The sequence below is a fragment of the Capra hircus genome, chromosome 4 (assembly GCF_001704415.2).
Source record: "Capra hircus breed San Clemente chromosome 4, ASM170441v1, whole genome shotgun sequence".
In the NCBI taxonomy this organism is placed as follows: domain Eukaryota; kingdom Metazoa; phylum Chordata; class Mammalia; order Artiodactyla; family Bovidae; genus Capra; species Capra hircus.
In genome coordinates this window covers 19,641,757-19,661,240 of record NC_030811.1, presented here as the reverse complement: position 1 = coordinate 19,661,240, position 19,484 = coordinate 19,641,757, and the positions used below count along the sequence as shown (strand labels likewise).

The 19,484-nt window shown below is 37.4% G+C and overlaps 1 protein-coding gene across 1 annotated transcript in view; it reads left to right on the top strand.

Annotated features, from left to right (window-relative positions):
• The window catches only part of CHRM2 (cholinergic receptor muscarinic 2), a 165,504-nt gene extending 159,758 nt beyond the window's left edge, over positions 1-5,746 (top strand). Inside the window, exon 2 of the mRNA XM_005679508.3 lies at positions 333-5,746. Within this exon, the coding sequence (XP_005679565.1) occupies positions 379-1,776 (1,398 nt within the window). The 5' untranslated portion in view covers positions 333-378 and the 3' untranslated portion in view covers positions 1,777-5,746. The remainder of the gene's footprint in view (positions 1-332) is intronic.

The window sequence follows — 19,484 nt, the reverse complement described above, 5'->3', positions numbered from 1 at the left end:
AAGTTTTATGTGCAATTTTGGCCTATTTAGTTCAATTCATCAATACTATGCTCAGTTAAATTCACTTATGACAGATATTCAGTTTTAGATATGAACACATTCAAAATGTTATCATACTTCGAATACTTTGCCAGCCTGAAAGGATCTTTAGAATCCTTCATTGGAAGTTTTGCTTTTTATGTGGGGGACTGAGGTAGGTAGTCACAATAAACATGTAGGAGGAATAAGGAAGATTTTGGAGTAAAAAATGTGGTTCAAAAGGGAGAAAATTGATGTATTTTAAAGCAGTGTTTATATTATATATTTGTTAATTTTATTCTATTTCCCTACAGGTTTAAATGTTTTTTGACTACTTGGCTACTGATTAGAGAACACAAAATGAATAACTCAACAAACTCCTCTAACAATGTGGCTCTGACCAGTCCTTATAAGACATTTGAAGTGGTTTTTATTGTCCTTGTGGCTGGGTCCCTCAGTTTGGTGACCATTATTGGGAACATCCTGGTCATGGTCTCCATTAAAGTCAATCGCCACCTCCAGACCGTCAACAATTACTTTTTGTTCAGCTTGGCCTGTGCTGACCTCATCATTGGTGTTTTCTCCATGAACTTGTATACCCTTTACACTGTGATTGGCTACTGGCCTTTGGGACCTGTGGTGTGTGACCTTTGGCTTGCCCTGGACTACGTGGTCAGCAATGCCTCAGTAATGAATCTGCTCATCATCAGCTTCGACAGATACTTCTGCGTCACGAAACCACTCACTTATCCCGTCAAGCGGACCACAAAAATGGCAGGTATGATGATCGCAGCTGCCTGGGTCCTCTCCTTTATCCTCTGGGCTCCAGCCATTCTCTTCTGGCAGTTCATCGTAGGGGTGAGAACTGTGGAGGACGGGGAATGCTACATTCAGTTTTTTTCCAATGCGGCTGTCACCTTTGGCACGGCCATTGCAGCCTTCTATTTGCCTGTGATCATCATGACTGTGTTATACTGGCACATATCCCGCGCCAGTAAGAGTAGGATCAAGAAGGACAAGAAGGAGCCTGTGGCCAACCAAGATCCAGTTTCTCCAAGTCTGGTTCAAGGAAGGATAGTGAAGCCAAACAACAACAACATGCCTGGGAGTGATGATGGCTTGGAGCACAACAAAATCCAGAATGGCAAAACCCCTAGAGATGCTGTAACTGAAAACTGTGTCCAGGGGGAGGAGAAAGAGAGCTCCAATGATTCCACCTCAGTCAGTGCTGTTGCCTCTAATATGAGAGATGATGAAATAACCCAGGACGAAAACACAGTTTCCACTTCTGTGGGCCATTCCAAAGATGAGAACTCAAAGCAAACGTGCATCAAAATTGTCACCAAGACCCCAAAAGGTGACTCATGTACCCCAACTAATACCACCGTGGAGCTAGTTGGTTCTTCAGGTCAGAATGGAGATGAAAAACAGAACATCGTTGCTCGCAAGATTGTGAAAATGACTAAGCAGCCTGCCAAAAAGAAGCCTCCTCCCTCCCGGGAAAAGAAGGTGACCAGGACGATCTTGGCTATTCTGTTGGCTTTCATCATCACTTGGGCCCCATACAATGTCATGGTGCTCATTAACACCTTTTGTGCACCCTGCATCCCCAACACAGTGTGGACAATTGGTTATTGGCTCTGTTACATCAATAGCACTATCAACCCTGCCTGCTATGCACTTTGTAATGCCACCTTCAAGAAGACCTTTAAACACCTTCTCATGTGTCATTATAAGAACATAGGCGCTACAAGGTAAAGCATCTTTGTAGAGAAGAAAGGTAGTCAAGGGGAGCCTCGTGAAAGGAAACAGAACAAAAGAGCTCCCAGTCTTCAAATCTCTGCCATTGCACTTTATAGTCTTATGGAATGTGCAGTTAAGGAGCCCAACAGTGACACTCTGTGGTGCCTATGCTCCAGTTTGAGAAACTTGTACCTTATAAACCCTGTCAGTTGAGGAACAATGAGACCATAAAGGAGACATGTTGAAATTGTGGATTTAAGAAGTGACCTATACTTTCTTGTACTCTCTTGAAGAAGGGCTTCTGAATCTATAATTTTATCTCTGCACAAAAAGAATAATAACCTCGCTGTGTGTTTTTATTTTTGTGTTCCCAAGTGAAAGGCCACAGTTACAAACTAACCTGGAGACTTAAACATAAAGAAAGCCATTATACAATGGGGAAGTGAAGAAACAAGATCAAAAAAGGATGTAGACATGGCCTCCAGAGTGTTGAACATACATTATTCTTTTGTTATGATTTTATGTGGAGAACTGCAACGTAATAAATGCTTATCTTTTTTATCTTTCCCCTTTCCCATCATAAAAAGAGAGCAAACAAACAAAAACTTAGCTAGATTGCATCATTATTTTTGTCATATGGCATCGGATTTTTTACTTCCATGTTTTACACTGTGTAAGTGCAAAATCTGTAGGACTTTCAGTAAATACAGAGACAGTCAGAAGAAAGGGTATTTCACCCCTGCCCACTGTGTCTTTTGCATTCTTTGGAGGTATAAAACTGTGAGGATTTAGTTCACTTATGATTCTTTATGTGAAATATTTTCATCAATCTGGTTTTATACTAAACAATCCCCTTATTTTAATAGAATAGTCTACCTAATATATAAACATGCTTGAGAAACCAAAGTCAACTTTTTTAAATGAGGTTTCATCAAATTCAACAATGTTCTTTTTTTTTTTTTTTTAGAGAAACTTTACTGAGGCCAGGTGAATTTTGAGATAAGAAAATAGAAGGTTGAAAGGGCATCCTGTTTCAACCTGATCTGCCTGACCTATGTATGACATGCTAACTTGTAAAACATGAATTCTTAGCCTTTGCAAGCAGGAATAAGATGCTGCTTTATTCATCTGGAATCTTAAATAGGATTAAGTTATTCACATGACACCAATGACTTTGGGGGTCAATCCCAAGAGAATAAAACTTTCTCTTCAGTGCTTGAGAAGGGATGATATTAAATTTATAGTCGAGTGAGATTTATGACTGTCTTATGACCTGTGGAGGGAAAAAAAAAAAATAGAGAACATTTACTGAAACCACGTGTTTTGTATTCCTCAAATTGTCAATTCCCCTTAAAGTTTTTTAACTTCAAAATGCTGTTGATAGAAGTAGTAACCTTTATGGAAGGAAAGTCATGGATAACTAAACGGGCCAAGCAAGCACAACAGAACCTGAGAGAGAGTAGGTGGCTGCACCTGTGCCGCTTCACACCATTTTTTAATTCTAGACCACAGAAAAATCGTATCAGGAATGATTAACCTGTCTGTGTATGATTTTTTATTGTACCTACGCCACTTCTCGCCATTTTTAAATTCTAGACAATAGAAAAGTCATATCAGGAACAATTACCCTTGTCTATCTAAGATAGACATTTTTATTGGGATCCCAAATAAATATACAATTATACTGATTCAAGCTTAGTTATTTTTACCCTTCAACTTTTTTTCTTACGGTATTTCCTATAGTCTTCCGATCAGATTTTCTAAGATTGTTCAATCAATAGAAATTAAATTTATAAAACCCCTTTCAAATTTCATATTTTGCATTTTAGGTTTATGGGCTCTATGATATCTTGATCAGTAGTATCCATGTGAGTTGCATGATGAATTTGTCAGTATTAGACTTTAGCACTTTAATTAGAACTGTTTTGTGTGACTTGCCTCACTGATGGCATCTCAACAATTTTGAGAGCTGACAAAAAAAGCACAAAGCAAATAACAACAAAAAAGAACAATTAGTAAGAAGCAAAGTGCCAATAATTTTTGTACAGAAGTTATCCTTTATAAAAATGACTTTCTGGTTCAATAACTTCAGTCATCCCTCCCAACCAAATCTTCTATTTATAAACATACAGCATCAGTTCATACTGGTATCTTTATTCTACCTTAATATAAACTTTTACATTTTAAATCCATATTTATTTTTGTTTTTTTCAAGTAAACGCATCAATTGGGGGGAAGTACATCAAGCAAATGTGCTGTTTGGTTTCTTGTATACAAAACAATTGACTGGCTGAATATTTCACGTATTAACTTGTGCTGTTACGATGTAGATTCAGCTTTAGTTGGGTTGAACTCTTTGAATTCAAGGATTGAGGATTCTGGATTTGGGTCTTTTTTTGTCTCCTCTAACAATCCAACTCACCATGAATCAAACTGCCTCTAACTCTCCATTGCCATTGCATCTTCTCCTTTCTTCTGTTCTTGATCTTCACCATATCTACCACAACCTTACTGAAAAAGAAATCACCAAAAATTAAAGAAAGGAGTTGAATATAGACTGATACATCATGGATGCTTTGTCAACTGGAATCAGAAAAAGTGAAAAGAATACTGAAAATAGTAGATGGTTAGAACGATGTGGAGACTGTATCCAGAGGCTTGCATTAACTATTTACTGGATTTGTTTATTTCAGTGGCTCCCAGCCAGGGACCATTTTGCCTCCCAGGGGACATTTAACAATGTGTGGGAATGTTTTTGGTTGCCACAACTCAAAGGAGCTCTATTGGCATCTAGTGACTAGGCTCTGGGGATGTTACTGAACAGCTTACAATGCAGAGGATAGACCCCACAACTATGGATTCTTTTGGTACAAAATGTCAGCAGAGTCAAAGTTGAGAAATCCTGTTTTAAGGGATTCTAGAGCTTGCTTTATATAAGTGGGGAAAATAATCCTGTATCTCTATTAGGACATCAATGCAAATTGTTCATCTGTTTGAAAAAGGTAATTTCACCAACCATGTACCAGACAACACTGTCATCCATTGAGTCTGGTGTGTTTGTAATTTACAGATTGGGAACACAGGACACATCTGCATTTCCCAAATCACCATACCACGCACACAACACATTGTTTCCTGCATTTTAATGTCCAGTTAGGATTGCACAGAGTCCAGTTAATTGAAGTAACTGGCTATTAAAATGGCTGCAATTGATATGGTCACTTTCTATTGGAGCTGCTGTTTTTCCTCTCAAAAACATTAAGAGCCTCTTTAAAAAACAACACGATTCATCTCCTTTATCTTCACTGGAAAGGTAAATATCTGTCAAGAATTTCTTCTTTCCTCATAGCAATAATGTAAATATCCCAGAGTGGTCTTATAAGAAGAGCTTAAGAATGTGAAAAAGCCAGTTCATTTCTTGAAAAAAGAAATGATTGCCTTTTTCCCGGTTCATCATTAATTTAATGCCACCTCCCCAAGTGGTAGGACAAAATCATCAATATAATAAGTCATGTAGGATATGCTTTCTGGTGAATGTTAAAGCTGGAGTTTCCGCATACTCCCGGCTCTTTGTCCATTCACTGCTTTTTGACCCTAAAGATATGACACTGGGGGAGATGGGAGTTCAAAATGATGGCAACATATACTTAGAAATGCAATCTACTTTTATTTTCTCCTACTAGTTCACTGATAGTTGCCTTTTCCCCAGTTTGATAGTATCCCTTTCAACAACCACAGCACTGATGTTGCAAATAGATTAGGGAAGCACCCAAAGCTGGATGAATTGTGCAAAGTGTATTTTCAGCATGTATATACAATACCTTGCCTCTCAAATATGCTTCTCTTAAAAGGGTGCACGCTACAGCATGAACTGTGTGCATATTTAATGTATCTTCCTGGAATATGCTGTACGCTTAATATACATATTCTATAAATAAAGTAATAAAATGTATAATAGAAATACATATTTCTGTATGCAAATAAATATATTATACACAAAATCTGAGTATGTAATATGGTGTTTGTGGCTTCAGAGTGACAAAGGTAGATTTTATACACCTAATTGTAAAAGAAAGTAGTATTTGCTTTTGAAGGGAGACATTAAAGAACAACCCAAACTCTACCCATATTACTACTATACTGTTTTATAATCTTTGAAAACATAGCGCTTATTTTAAATATCTCTTGGAGGAATACATTAATAAATCTTTGCTAGTGTCACCCCATATGACAACAATGCTTTTTGCCTCTGTGTTCCTGATAGTCCTCTAACTATAATCTTCCTGGCTGTTTCGGTTCCAACAGCTGTGTTGATCTCACGTCTGATTGCCTGATGAGACTGCAACCAGTTCATTGACATACAGCTTTGCTCTCCTCCAAATTAACTGATTTTTGTGAAATAAAAAATAATCATCCTGGGAGGAATGGATGACCTTCAAAATGTTTTACACTTTGAAAAACAAGGAAGAATTGCACAAGCATTGTTTGTTAGAAACCACTCTTTTCAGTCTGGGGGCAATACAGCATCCCATACACTAATGCCAAAAAGTTGTGATATAGTATGATGTTCAAAGTGTCTCTAAGAAATAACAAAACATATGCTTGTTTCTAAGTGTCCTACATCTTCTCCATAGCAGTTCTCATCCTTCCCTTGGTGCCCACTCAACTACCTACCCACATTCCCCAGAATGTTTTCTTTGGCCCATTAGCACGAGTCCATACTTAGCAAATTTTACGGCATTAAGTGATAGTGGACATGAAGTCTCAAGAGGCACTTGTATTTTAATAGGAAAAGCATAAACACTGAATATTTGAAAGATTCATGTTAGTCTTTATATTCCAAGGCATGAAATGAGAAATACATTTTTCAGTGAACTCTAGTTTTCTTTGAATTTCATGGCATTATTGGATGGCTACCCACTTCAGAAATTGTGCCTTCTGTCTCACAGTTTCCACCCTTGTGAATTACTGTTTCTTATGTAAATCAAAATAATTTCTAGAAAAAAAGAAAAAGGATGTTTTCTATCGATTGTCATTAACTTATTATTGTCCCAGTGAAACGTTCTCATTTAATTTTTTTAGAATTTGAATTGAATACTGTATTGATGAATTGTCAAATGCTCTTCCTGACTAGGTGGTTGAAAATACTGAGGGGAGAAAAACATCTTGCCATCATAATGAAGAAACTTGCACTTTATAGCATATATGTCTTTTTCAGCCAAAAATGGAAGAAGCATAACGTGGTAAGTTGTAGAATATAGATAGGTATTTATTAAGTAGTGACATTCTAGAATGTCTATTCTTTGACTTCTTAAACACATGCACAGTAAGTCATGGGAAACCATGAAGACAAGCAGGTACTTGCACCATTTACCCAGAAGTTCATCTGAATACTTAAATTATACATTTACTGATAATGTGGATAGGTTTGAAAAAATTCTTCATCTTGAAGGATTTTTTTTTTAATGAGTATTGTTTTCAAGTTAGTACTATAACATAAGTGATGGTGTTACTGAATAGCTCATCCCCTTTTTTTTTGGCCATGCTATTTAGTATACAGGATCTTAGTTCCCTGACCAAGGATTGAACCTATGCCCTCTGCATTGGGAGCATGGAGTCTTAATCCCTAAACTGCCAAGGATGTCTGGTGTTAGTGAATAGACTGCGTCTGTGTCCAGAAAGAATTATTATGGGTTGCTGAAGTGGATGATTTAAATCTGGATAGTAGTTGGATGATTTATATATTACAAAGTTATAATTCACTTTATCCTTAATTATCTTTAGCACAGTAAGTCTTGCTTTTCTTACTGCTCTTGTATGTAGACTGGGTACTTAACATTTGTGATGGTATGAGTATCTTTACTAGGGCTGTATTATATTATGCCTTATGTCAGCAGTTCTCAAACTTTAGCCTGCAATAGAATCACCTGCAGATTGTTGAGCCTTGTTAGTAGATCTGAGGTGTGATATGAGAATCTGGGTTTCTGATAAATTCCCAACTGATCCTGATGAGGACTGCACTTTTAGAACAACTGACTTTTGAGTCTAATGAAAAGTTTTACCAAAGCATTATGATAACTAGCAAAGCATCTATTATTTATGGTAAAAATTTACATTTAAAACATTACCACCAAAAAAAGAAAGAGAATACTATATGAAAAAAAATATCCACATGGAAGGAAAGTTTTTATTGGTCATAAAGTCTATTGCCTACTTATAAATAGATTCTTCATATTTTCCATCTCTTGAGAAACTTTGCCATGATCTTAACATCAGAGTTTTAAAATAATAATATTGGTATATTCACATAAAGATTAACTAACATATCAAATCTTTAAAGATAAAAACAGCAAATGCTTGAATTCTGTGATATCTCCAATAAAAGATACTTCAGACATACACTTTATATGATGTCCTATATCATGTATTTTTGCATAGATATGTATGCAGACACATTCTCCTCATAAGTGTATTCAAAATGAATCATTCCATTATTACATCATTTAGAATTAATGGTAATTAATTGGCAATTTAGAAGGAATTCTTCAACCTCTGAGCTTCCCTGGTGTCTCAGCTGGTCAAGAATCCGCCTGCAATGCAGGAGACCTGGATTCGATCCCTGGGTTGGGAAGATCCCCTGGAGAAGGGAAAGGCTAACCACTCCAGTATTCTGGCCTGGAGAATTCCATGGACTGTATAGTCCAGGGGGTCGCAAAGAGTCAGACACAACTGAGCAGCTTTCACTTTCACTTTTCTTTCTTCATACACATACACAGTCATACATATTTTCCTCTTCTTAATACACATACACAGTCATACATATTCAGGCACACAGACACACACACAATGGTACACAGATATGTATCCAAAAATACACATGCATACAAACACACGTTTTACCTTGTACTATATATCTTGAGGGTGCCCAGAGGCATAAACTTTCTGCTACTTCCAAAAGCATTTGAAACTCTGCTAGAGAAGATACTGAAGCCTCAGGTCAGCCAAATGATATTGAAGGAAAAAAATCTATCTCCTCTGTGCTATGGCCAGTAAACTGAAGGATTTTCTCATAACCTTTAGGATCTTATGAGCCTTAGCTTTGTGTCTGCCACCAATATATTCCAGTAACCCAAAAGCCATCTCTTCAGTGCATGCCCATGATTACATGGGGTCATGGTGAAAAAAGGTGCCCCAAACACACTATTGCACCTGGAAGGCACATCTACAAATACATATCTTCGTGATGGGTGCCTCCAAACAGTCTACAAGCTGTACAACATGATGCTTTTAATACCAATGTGACTATCTAGAGAGCTGAGTCCAAGAAAAAAAGTGACAATTTCTCAGCACATTCCTTCCAAAATCCCTCTCAGACATTCTTTTTTAGGTTTATAGCTCTTTATACCTCTGAATGATATAAAAACTTAGGAGTGATATTTACTTTGAATATGCAACAGATGGTCAAATATTCAAAATGTCTGTTATCCTGAAAAACAAACAAGACTGGAATGCAAGTCTCATCTTCCAGGAAAAGGAAAACTATCCACCAGATTATTTTTGCTTTTCTCAGTATTATCATTATTCTGCTTATGAATAAAGAAGTACAAGAGATCATTTAAAGGCCAGATAGTAAATGGCTGAATAAAGCCATTTTACTTTTTCTAACCCTACATAGAAGTAATAATCTAAAACAATGTTTTTACTTAAGCAGAAAAAATAACTAAAAGGAATAAAATTGAGACTGAACAAAGAGCAATAAAATAAGAAATTCCAGTGAGATTTTAAAAAATCTTAACCTCTAAGCTCTCTCAAAGAATAGCAATACCTATTTAATAGAAATTCTTTTCTTTTCCCAATTTCTCTGTAATTTTTAAAAAAAAATTTTACTTTCTTCATCTCTTTTTGATATTTTTGGTAAACTCTTCACTAACATTGCTTTAAAAGCAATTTTTATAAATATTTTCAGAGGCAAACACAAAAATTATTGTTTCCCTGGCACTTGTTTTGATTTTTGCTGTGGTTGGCATTGCTACACCAGAAAGCAAAAATAATTTTTGAAAACTGCTGTTAATGATACATATGCTTTAAATATCAAAACAAAACAACAGAGCAAAAATATGGACAATGGGCAAAAGCATAGCTACAAATTTTTTAAAAAATGCTTCATAGAGGATGGTTTCCATTTGTAATTATTACTGAAGAGCACGGTATTGATTACCTCTGTGGTCTTGTGGGCCCTCTCATAGCCGTTCACAAGGGGGTGGACCTGTGAAGAGGTCTGGTTAGTGTACCTGGTCTTAAACCAGGCCCTGTGGGAATATGAGCAGACACTGCCATCAGCTGGGAACTTGTCATGATTAAGTATTAGACATAAATCTGGAAGCCTGCCAAGACTTTTTTGAAGACTGTGTGAGAAGCTCTGTATGATCACAAGCTTGGGAGGACTGAGGAAGAACAAAAGTCTGATTTTAAAACATGATGAAAAAAAGCTTATGTTCAATGTGCACATATCTATGAGCAAGCCAATTTTAACAGGCAAATAGTTTTCCTTGACCAGGTACAGGTTAGTTTGTGTAACAGGCAAACTAGGATGATACGGTTACATCAGCTTTAATGATTCCTGAAAACCTGTCACGACAAGGGAACCTGGTATCTTTCTTGAATCCACTGCTTTGCTTTTTTATTTAAGAGTAAGAAATATAAAATTCATTAGAGAGAAATATAAACATGGTGTAGAGTCTTAGTCTTTTAAAAAATCTTATATTAAAAAACATTTAGATATTCTTCCCATTTTTTGAGTAGATGATTTGTTTTGATGCTGTTAAGTATCATAAGCTGTTTGTAAATTTTGGAGACTAATCCCTTATTGGTCACATCATTTTCAAATATTTTCTCCTAGTGTGAGGGCTGTCTTCATTTTGTTTATCGTTTCCTTTGCTGTGTGAAAGCTTTTGAGTATAAGTGAAAATGAAGTGAAAGTGAAAGTCACTCAGCCATGTCTGACTGTTTCCAACCCCATGGACTATACAGTTCATGAAATTCTCCAGGCCAAAATACTGGAGTGAGTAGCCTTTCCCTTCTCCAGGAGATCTTTCCAACCCAGGGATTGAACCCAGGTCTCCCACATTGCAAGCAGATTCTTTACCAGCTGAGCCACATGCCGGGGTCCAGCCCCGGTGGATCCAGGGTGATTCGAAGGTGGGGACGGAGTCGGTGTCCTTGAAAAAAATACATATTTAATTACAGATATATAGAGAGATTAGAAACGGATAGTGTAGTAGGAAGATTAGTGGAGAAAAAGAGGTTGAATAACTTGGATTACGTGGAATAGCATCCATGCTCCAGATGGAAATTCAGCCAGAAAAACGGGAGCAAGAAAGAAGCGACATGGGGGAATCAGTCTTTTTTTTTTTTTTTCCGGAAACTGATCCGATTTCTTTATTTTGGGGTTTGCTTATATACCTTTTGTCACACATAGGGATGAATACAGAGTCACACAGGGGTCAGCAGTCCTGACCTTTATCAAAATCAGGTGCTTCACATAAATGTATAAAAAAGGTCTTAGGGATATTACATCATCTTTTGGCCATGAGTGAGACCCGCTGACATTTTATGATCCTTTCTTTCTGATAACCAAAAAACTTATTTATTCCAAAGGTGTTTTTTCTTAAACCAGGCACCACCCTCCATATAAAGTTACATTCCTATAGGGTGAAGGTGTAGTGAGTTACAATCAAGAAAGGAATTTATTTAACCCAAGGTTAACATGATTAATCTTAAAGGTTAATACTTATTTCTCCTATATGCTTAAAGGTTAATACTTATTTCTCCTATATGTTAGTTATATTCATTATAAGGGCAGGGAACATGGAGATTTAGCAGCAAACATCAGCCCAACAAATGAAAATCCTTTCACCAATGCTCCCCTTAAGATCTATTTAGTCTTAAGATAGTGATAAAGTTACATTTTTACATAGCAAGGACACAGTGATTTATAACAAAGCACAGTGATCTATTACAAAACAGAAAATCCATTAACTCAAAAGTCTAGTATTGCTAACATCAAAAACTACTATATTTCCTTTTCTATATTCCAAATACATTGATTAATATATTCCCAGGTGCCTAAGGATATGGAGGCCTGGCAGCAATCATTGACTCAACAAGAAGAAAAAGCCCTATGCTAATTAAGACTCTCAAAATACTCCAAAACTCTCTGTGCTGTTTATGGCTAAGAGGTAGTAAACAATCATGTGGCAGGAGTATGGATAATCCTGTCACACAAGCTAGTCTGTCAGCAGAGAGGTTTGACCTGAGACATCCTTGTCCCACCCAGAGCAGGGAATTAGCAGCAATTATTGACACAACAAATGAAAAACCCTTCACCAATATAATCCTAACCAACCCAGTATACTAATAATTTCTAACTCCCCAAAAGAATTTGCCCTTAGTAAGTCTAAAACATCTCATGCCTCTCAGATTGGGAGGCTGTAAACAATCACATGTGGCCAGACGAACCTATACAGGTGGGCTAGATAACCTTCAGAGGAGTCCGTAAGCTGAAACACTCTTGTCACGCCCAGGAATTTTTATTGCCTTGGAGCTGCACGTTTACTCCTTCTCCGAGAGAAATGGTGATGGGGGAGAGCCCCCCATAAAGTCAGAGGTGTAGGTGAGAGCATAAAACAGACTCTGGTTTTGGGGTAGATGCTCGGGAATGGGGGTTTCCTGAGGCTTGATCACGCCTTTGTGTATGCCAAGCCTCCTTCCTCATGACCTTTGCCATGGGCGGAGTTCCTCACGCTGGCCCCTAGCAGCCACAAGGTCCCATTTTGTTTATTTTTGTTTTTATTTCTATGATTCTGAGAGATGGGTCGAAAAAGATGTTGCTACAATTTACATCAGAGAGCATTCTGGCTGTGTCTTCCTCTAGGAGTTTTATAATGTCTGCTCTCACACTTAGGTATTTAATCCATTTTGAGCTTATTTTTGTGTATGTAGTTAGGAATGATCTAATTTAATTATTTACATGTGGCCGTCCCATTTTCTCAGAACCATTTGTTGAAGGGACTGTCTCTCCAGCATTGTGTAGGCTTGCCTCCTTTGTCATAGATTAATTGCCTATAGGTGCATGGGCTTATTTCTGGGTTTTCCATTCTGTTCCATTGATCTATATGTCTACTTTTGTGCCAGCTTCACATTGTTTTGATGACTGTAGCTTTGTAGTATAGCCTGAAGTTAGGGAGCCTGATTCCTCCAGCTCCTTTTTTTTTTTGCTTTGTTTTGTTCTGTATTGCTTTGGCTACTTAGGGTCTTTCGTGTCTCCAAACAAATTTTGAGATTTTTTTGTTCTAGTTCTGTGAAAAATGCCATTGGCCACTTGATAGAGATTGCACTGAATCTGTAAATTGCCTTGGGTTGTATAGTCATTTTGACAATATAGTCATTTCTTTCAATCCATGGACATGATATATCTTTCCACCTGTTTATGTCTTCTTTGATTTCCTTCATCAGCATCTTATAGTTTTTGGAGAACAAATTTTTTGTCTCCTTAGATAGGTTTATTCCTAAGCATTTTATTCTTTTTGATCTGATGGTAAATGAAATTGTTTCTTGAATTTCTCTTTCTGATCTTTTGTTGTTAGTATGTAGAAATGCAACAGATTTCTGTGTATTAATTTGTAACATGGAATTTTGCCAAATTCATTGAAGATCTAAATAGACATTTCTCTAAAGACATACAGATGGCCAATAGCACATGAAAAGATGTTCAACATCACTAATTATTAGAAAAATATAAATCAAAACTATCATGAGATACCACATCAGATGGTATCTCATTGATGAGATACAATGAGATGATAACTAGAATGGCTATCATCAAAACAATCCACAAACAATAAGTGCTGGAGAGAGTTTAGAGAGATGGGAACCCTCCTACACTGTTGATGGGAATGTAAATTAGTACAGCCACTATAGGGAATAGTATGGCGCTTCCTTAAAAAACTAAAAATAGAGCTGCCATATGACCTGCAGTCCTATTCCTAAACATATATCTGGAGAAAAACATGATCCAAAAGGATACGTGCACCCCGATATTCATTTCAGCACTATTTACAATAGCCAAGACATGGAAGCAACCTAAATGTCCATTGACAGAAGAATAGATGAAGATGTGGTCCATATATACAATGGAGTATTACTCAGCCATTAACAAGAATCAATAGTGCCATTTGCAGCAACGTGGATGGACCTAGAAAATGTCATGCTGAGTGAAGTAAGTCAGACAGAAAAGGAGAAATATCATATGACATCCCTTATATGTAGGATATAAAAAGAAATGTCACAAATGAACTTACAAAATAGAAAGAGACTCACAGACTTATAGAATGAATTTATGGTTGCCAGGGTAAAGGACTAGATAGGGAATCTGGGATAGTCATGTAAACACTGCTATATTAAAATGGATAACTAACAAGGACTTTTTGTATAGCACATGGAACTCTGCTCAATGTTATGTGGCAGCCTGAATGGGAGGAGGTCTGGGGGAGGATGGATACACGCATGTGAATAGCTGAGTTCCTTTGTTGTTCACCTGAAACTACCACAATATTGTTAATTGGCTATATCCAATACAAAATAAAAAATTCAAAAGAAGAAAAAAAGCCATTTAGATTTATAAGAATTCCAAATCCCGCAATGAGAATGTTTAATAATGACGTTGCACACGCTAAAATAGCTGGACTATGTATTCTCAAAGAAAACATAAGAGCATGTTTTATTCTATAAATTGAGTAACTGTAGTTTTGATAGGATTTTAACATAATACTATATAATATTGCTATAAATTATGTATATTTACTTAGGTCTATATTGCACATTTTATTTATAAGAGGGAAAGAGCATGTTTAAAGAGATGGTAGTAGGAATTTAATGGACGGTTGTTAAAAGGAATGAGACATGAACCAATGGAAAATATTCAACATACTGAAGGAATGTTGACTTAGATGTTGATGAGGCATGTGTGCAAAGACATTCCAACTTCCAAATTCAGCACTGAGCAAACAGTGGTGCCAAATCCCAGAAATACTTGGAAGATGATAAACAATTACATGCCGTGTCCTTGAATGTGTTTTGACCAAGTTTTATTCCTAAATGGAGCATTATACCAGTCAGTATATGCAACAATATACTATTTTGCCATATGATTCATCGTGTTTAGAATATGAACATTTTGTAAGTCAGATTCTAGGTACTCCTTGGCATTCTTTAAGAATACCAACTCAGGCAAATCCCCAACTTGATAAAGTGATAATTTTGATACAAATTAGAGTGAGCTCTAGGCTTCCCTCATAGCTATTGGTTAAGAATCCACCTGCAATGTGGGAGACCTGGGTTTGATTGCTGGGTGAGGAAGATCCCCTGGAGAAGGGAAAGGCTACCCACTCCAGTATTCTGGCCTGGAGAATTCCATGGACTGTATAGTCCATGGGGTCGCAAAGAGTTGGACACGACTGAGCGACATTCACTTTTACTTTCACTTAGCTCTACCCTAAAAAATTTTCATTTCACTTTCTCAGTCACATGAAAATTGCCCCAGAGCACTTTTGTTATCCTCTGCTTTTCCATTTCTCAAGTATCTAAAATACTGCCTAGAGCACCTCCACATGTGCTCAGGTTTCTAGAAATACTTGGTGGGCTAAGTGTGTAGGAAAACTTTCCTCTTTCTGTGCACTTTCCCTAAGTTATTGACTTTGAAACCCAGACCTGGAATTCCTTTCCTCTTTCCAAATATGGAGAAGCAAGTCAAATTCCACACAAACTCATGCAGATTATTGTCAGGTATATACAAAAAGTAGCGTAGTGAATGGGCTCAAAGATGACTGTGTCCTTGCCAAAGAGTTCTACTCAATCCAGCCCTAGGAAAGGATCCATTTAGACGTTTGCCTACTCAAGGTTAGGGTTAGCCTAGATGCTTTAATTTTCGAGGTTGGCCGAAATGTCTTTTGCCACCAATACTCGCCTCCATCTAAGAGCAGAAATTCTCAATAGCCTCCGTGATGGTCATTAAGAATTAGCTTCAGCTTTCCCAGCAAAGGGCAGTTCAGATTCCTTAAGGCTTCATACAAACTTGGCCCTCTCTTATCTCAGTATTCTCTCCAAACATAATCTCATCCATAACTCCAGCTTCTATTATCACCTCAGATGTGACAAGACTTAAATATTATCTCCATCTGATTCATCTCCACGGAACACCAAACCTGCATATCCTATTTTCTGTCTACTTCATAACCCCCTTGAATATGTCAAACATACCTCAAAACTTGCCACATCCAAACTTGTATTCATAAGTTTACCCATAAAATTAGCCCTGTTTCTTAACCCATGGTCTATTCAGTGCACAAAATGGAAACTAAGCCATCTTCCTTGACTTTCACACAACCATGCTTCAAATTCTCCCACTTTTATCTCATAAATATCAAATCTATCAAGTTATCTGTTTCTCCCATTGCATAATGCTATCATACAATGGAAGCAGCCTAACTGATTTTGCCATATCAACTCGGATTCCATCTCATCTGTCTTGTGCCTGCAGCCAGAGTGATCTGTTCAAAAGGCAGATCTGAACTCTGCTTGAAACTCGTTGTTATTGTTCAGTTGCTCAGTCATATCTGACCATGTGATCACATGGACTGCAGTATGCTAGGCTTCTCTGTCCTTCACTATCTCCCGGAATTTGTTCAGACACATGTCCATTAAGTTTGTTCAGACTCATGTCTAACCATCTCATCCTCTGTTGCCCCCTTCCTCTCTTGTCCTCAGTCTTCCCCAGTATCAGGGTCTTTTAAAGTGAGCTGGCTCTTTTCATCAGGTGGCCAAAGTAAGGAGCTTCAGCTTCAACATTAGTCCTTCCAATGAATTTTCAGGACTGATTTCCTTTAGGCTTGATTGGTTTGACCTCCTTGCTGTCCAAAGGACTCTCAAGAGCCTTCTCTACAACCACAATTCAAAAGCATCAGTTCTTTAGTGCTCAGCTCTCTTTATGGTCCAACTCTCATCCATATGTGACTACTGGATCATCATTGAAAAATCAAAGTTTGACTGTTTGGACATTTGTTGGCAAAGTGATGTCTCTGCTTTTTAATATGCTGTCTAGGTTTGTCACAGCTTTTCTTCCAAGAAGCAAGAGTCGTTTAATTTCATGGCTTCAGTCACTCTCCACAGTGATTTTGGAGCCCAAGAAAATAAATTTGTCACTATTTCCATTTTTCCCCATCTATTTGCAATGAAGTGATGGGACCAGATGCCATGATCTTTGTTTTAAATGTTGTTTTAAGCCAGCTTTTTCACTCTCCTCTTTCACCTCATCAAGAGGTTCTTCAGTTCCTCTTCACTTTATGCCATTAGGATGGGTGTCATCTGAATAAAAGAGGTTATTGATATTTCTCCTGGCAATCTTTATTCCAGCTTGCACTTCATCCAGCCTGGCATTTCACATGATATACTCTGCATAGAAGTTAAATAAGCAGGGTGACAATATACAGCCTTGACATACTCCTCTCCCAATTTGGAACCTGTTCATTGTTCCATGTCCAGTTCTAACTGTTGCTTCTTGACCTGCATACAGGATTCTCAGGAGGCAAGTCAGGTGGTCTGGTATTCCCATCTCTTGAAGAATTTTCCAGTTTGTTGTGACCCACACATTCAAAGGCTTTAGCCTAGTCAATGAAGCAAAATTAGATGTTTTTTCTTGAATTTCCTTGCTTTTTCTATGATCGAACACATGTTGACAATTTTTTCTGTGGTTCCTCTGCCTTTTCTAAATCCAATTTGTACATCTGAAAGTTCTTGGTTCATGTGCTGTTGAAGTCTAACTTGAAGGATTTTGAGTGTTACCTTGCTAGCATGTGAAATGAGTGCAACTGTGTGGTAGTTCAAACATCCTTTGTCATTGCCTTTCTTTGGAATTGGCATGAAAACTGACCTTCTCCAGTCCTGTGGCCACTGCTGAGTTTTCCAAATTTGCTGGCATGTTGAATGTAGCATTTTTATAGCATCATCTTTCAGGGTTTGAAAGAGCTCAACTAAAATCCCATCACCTTCACTCGCTTTGTTTGTAATAATGCTTTCTAAGGCCCACTTGACTTCATACTCCTGGATGTCTGGCTCTAGGTGAGTGATCACACCATTATGGTTATCTGAATCATGAAGACCTTTTTTTGTATAGTTCTTCTGCATATTCTCACCACTTCTATTTAATATCTTCTGCTTCTGTTAAGTCCATACAGTTTCTTTCCTTTATTGTGCCGCCTGGGAAGCTCTAAAACCCTAGAGTGAGTTCTTCTTTTGACAATGTCCAGATTCCTTTATCGAAGCCCTTCAAAGGCTAAGCTGCTCCCTCCTCGCCTTTTACCACATTCCCACGTGATTTCCTTGCTCTTGCCACATGTCACAGTTACCCTCATCATGTCCTCTCCTGCCAAAGCACCTTTGCACAGGCACTTTTTAGGACTTTCTGGAAAGCTCTCCTCACCCTTCATTGCCTAGTTAACTCACAGTAATCCTTTAAATCTCAGGTCAAGTATGATATTTTCAGGAATGTCTTTCCTGATTTTCTAACTCCATTAAATCCCTCTTTATAATCCCCATAACATTTTTCACAGTTGCAATATTATTTATGCTTATAGAATATGTGAATGAATTCTTGTTTCTGGCTGTAGATTTTACAATACAAAGAGAATGCTTGCATTTGTCTACTTGATACATAGTCACTGCTCTCTCTCCCCTCCTCTAGTAACTAGTTATTTGATCTTGAGAGAGACATTTAATTCCTTCATACAGAAAGATTATCCATATTCATATGTATGCAGTAATACTATAAATTAGATATTTTGTATAAGCAATATTTTGAGGATTAGAAGTGACTATGTAGAGTTTGAAAATTCCTAGCAGAGTGCCCAACAAGGATGGACACTCAATACAAGCTGTATATTTATAACACTTATTAAACTGGAAATCTATAATAAGGACTAAAGATTTGAGAACTTTTCAGACTGTACTTTGCGGACCAGTCAATATCTCATCAATCCAGCAGATCCTTTTCTAAAACAAGTGAGACCACTGGACCCTCCGGATCACTTTTTAGGAACAAAGAGTTAACTTTGAAATACTCAGGATGCAATTATTCTTTCCTTCTGGATATGGTCAAATTCTTTCATTTAGGATTTTGCTTGAATAACCATATGTATCACAGTAATAAAATTATCAGTATCTTATACAGATATAACTCATTTTACATGCCAGGCATTTTATTACTTAAATCTGGCCATAATCAAATGAAAAGTTGTTATTATACCCTTTTTATAGATGGGGAATTGGAGGCTGTGTGAGACCATGTAATTGCCCAAGGTCACAGCTGGTATGTGGTACAACCAGAACTCAGCTCCTACAAATGGTCTGTCATAAGCTGGAAGCACATAGAAACCACTGGGCCTGGTTTCCTGTGTCCAGATCTGGTTTCCGTCAGCTGGCATGATGTAACTAATTATTTCTTTTGTACCTTCACCCCACAAAGTGCTGGTTTGGATATTATGTTATATGGTCATTCTTTGTTTTGGTGGAGTGAAAGGAGGACTAGGGCAACTGTAGAATGACTTCAGGTCCCGATTATACCATCCTGCTTGTACTACCTCAGGAAATCTCATTTGTTTGGTTTAGTCAAA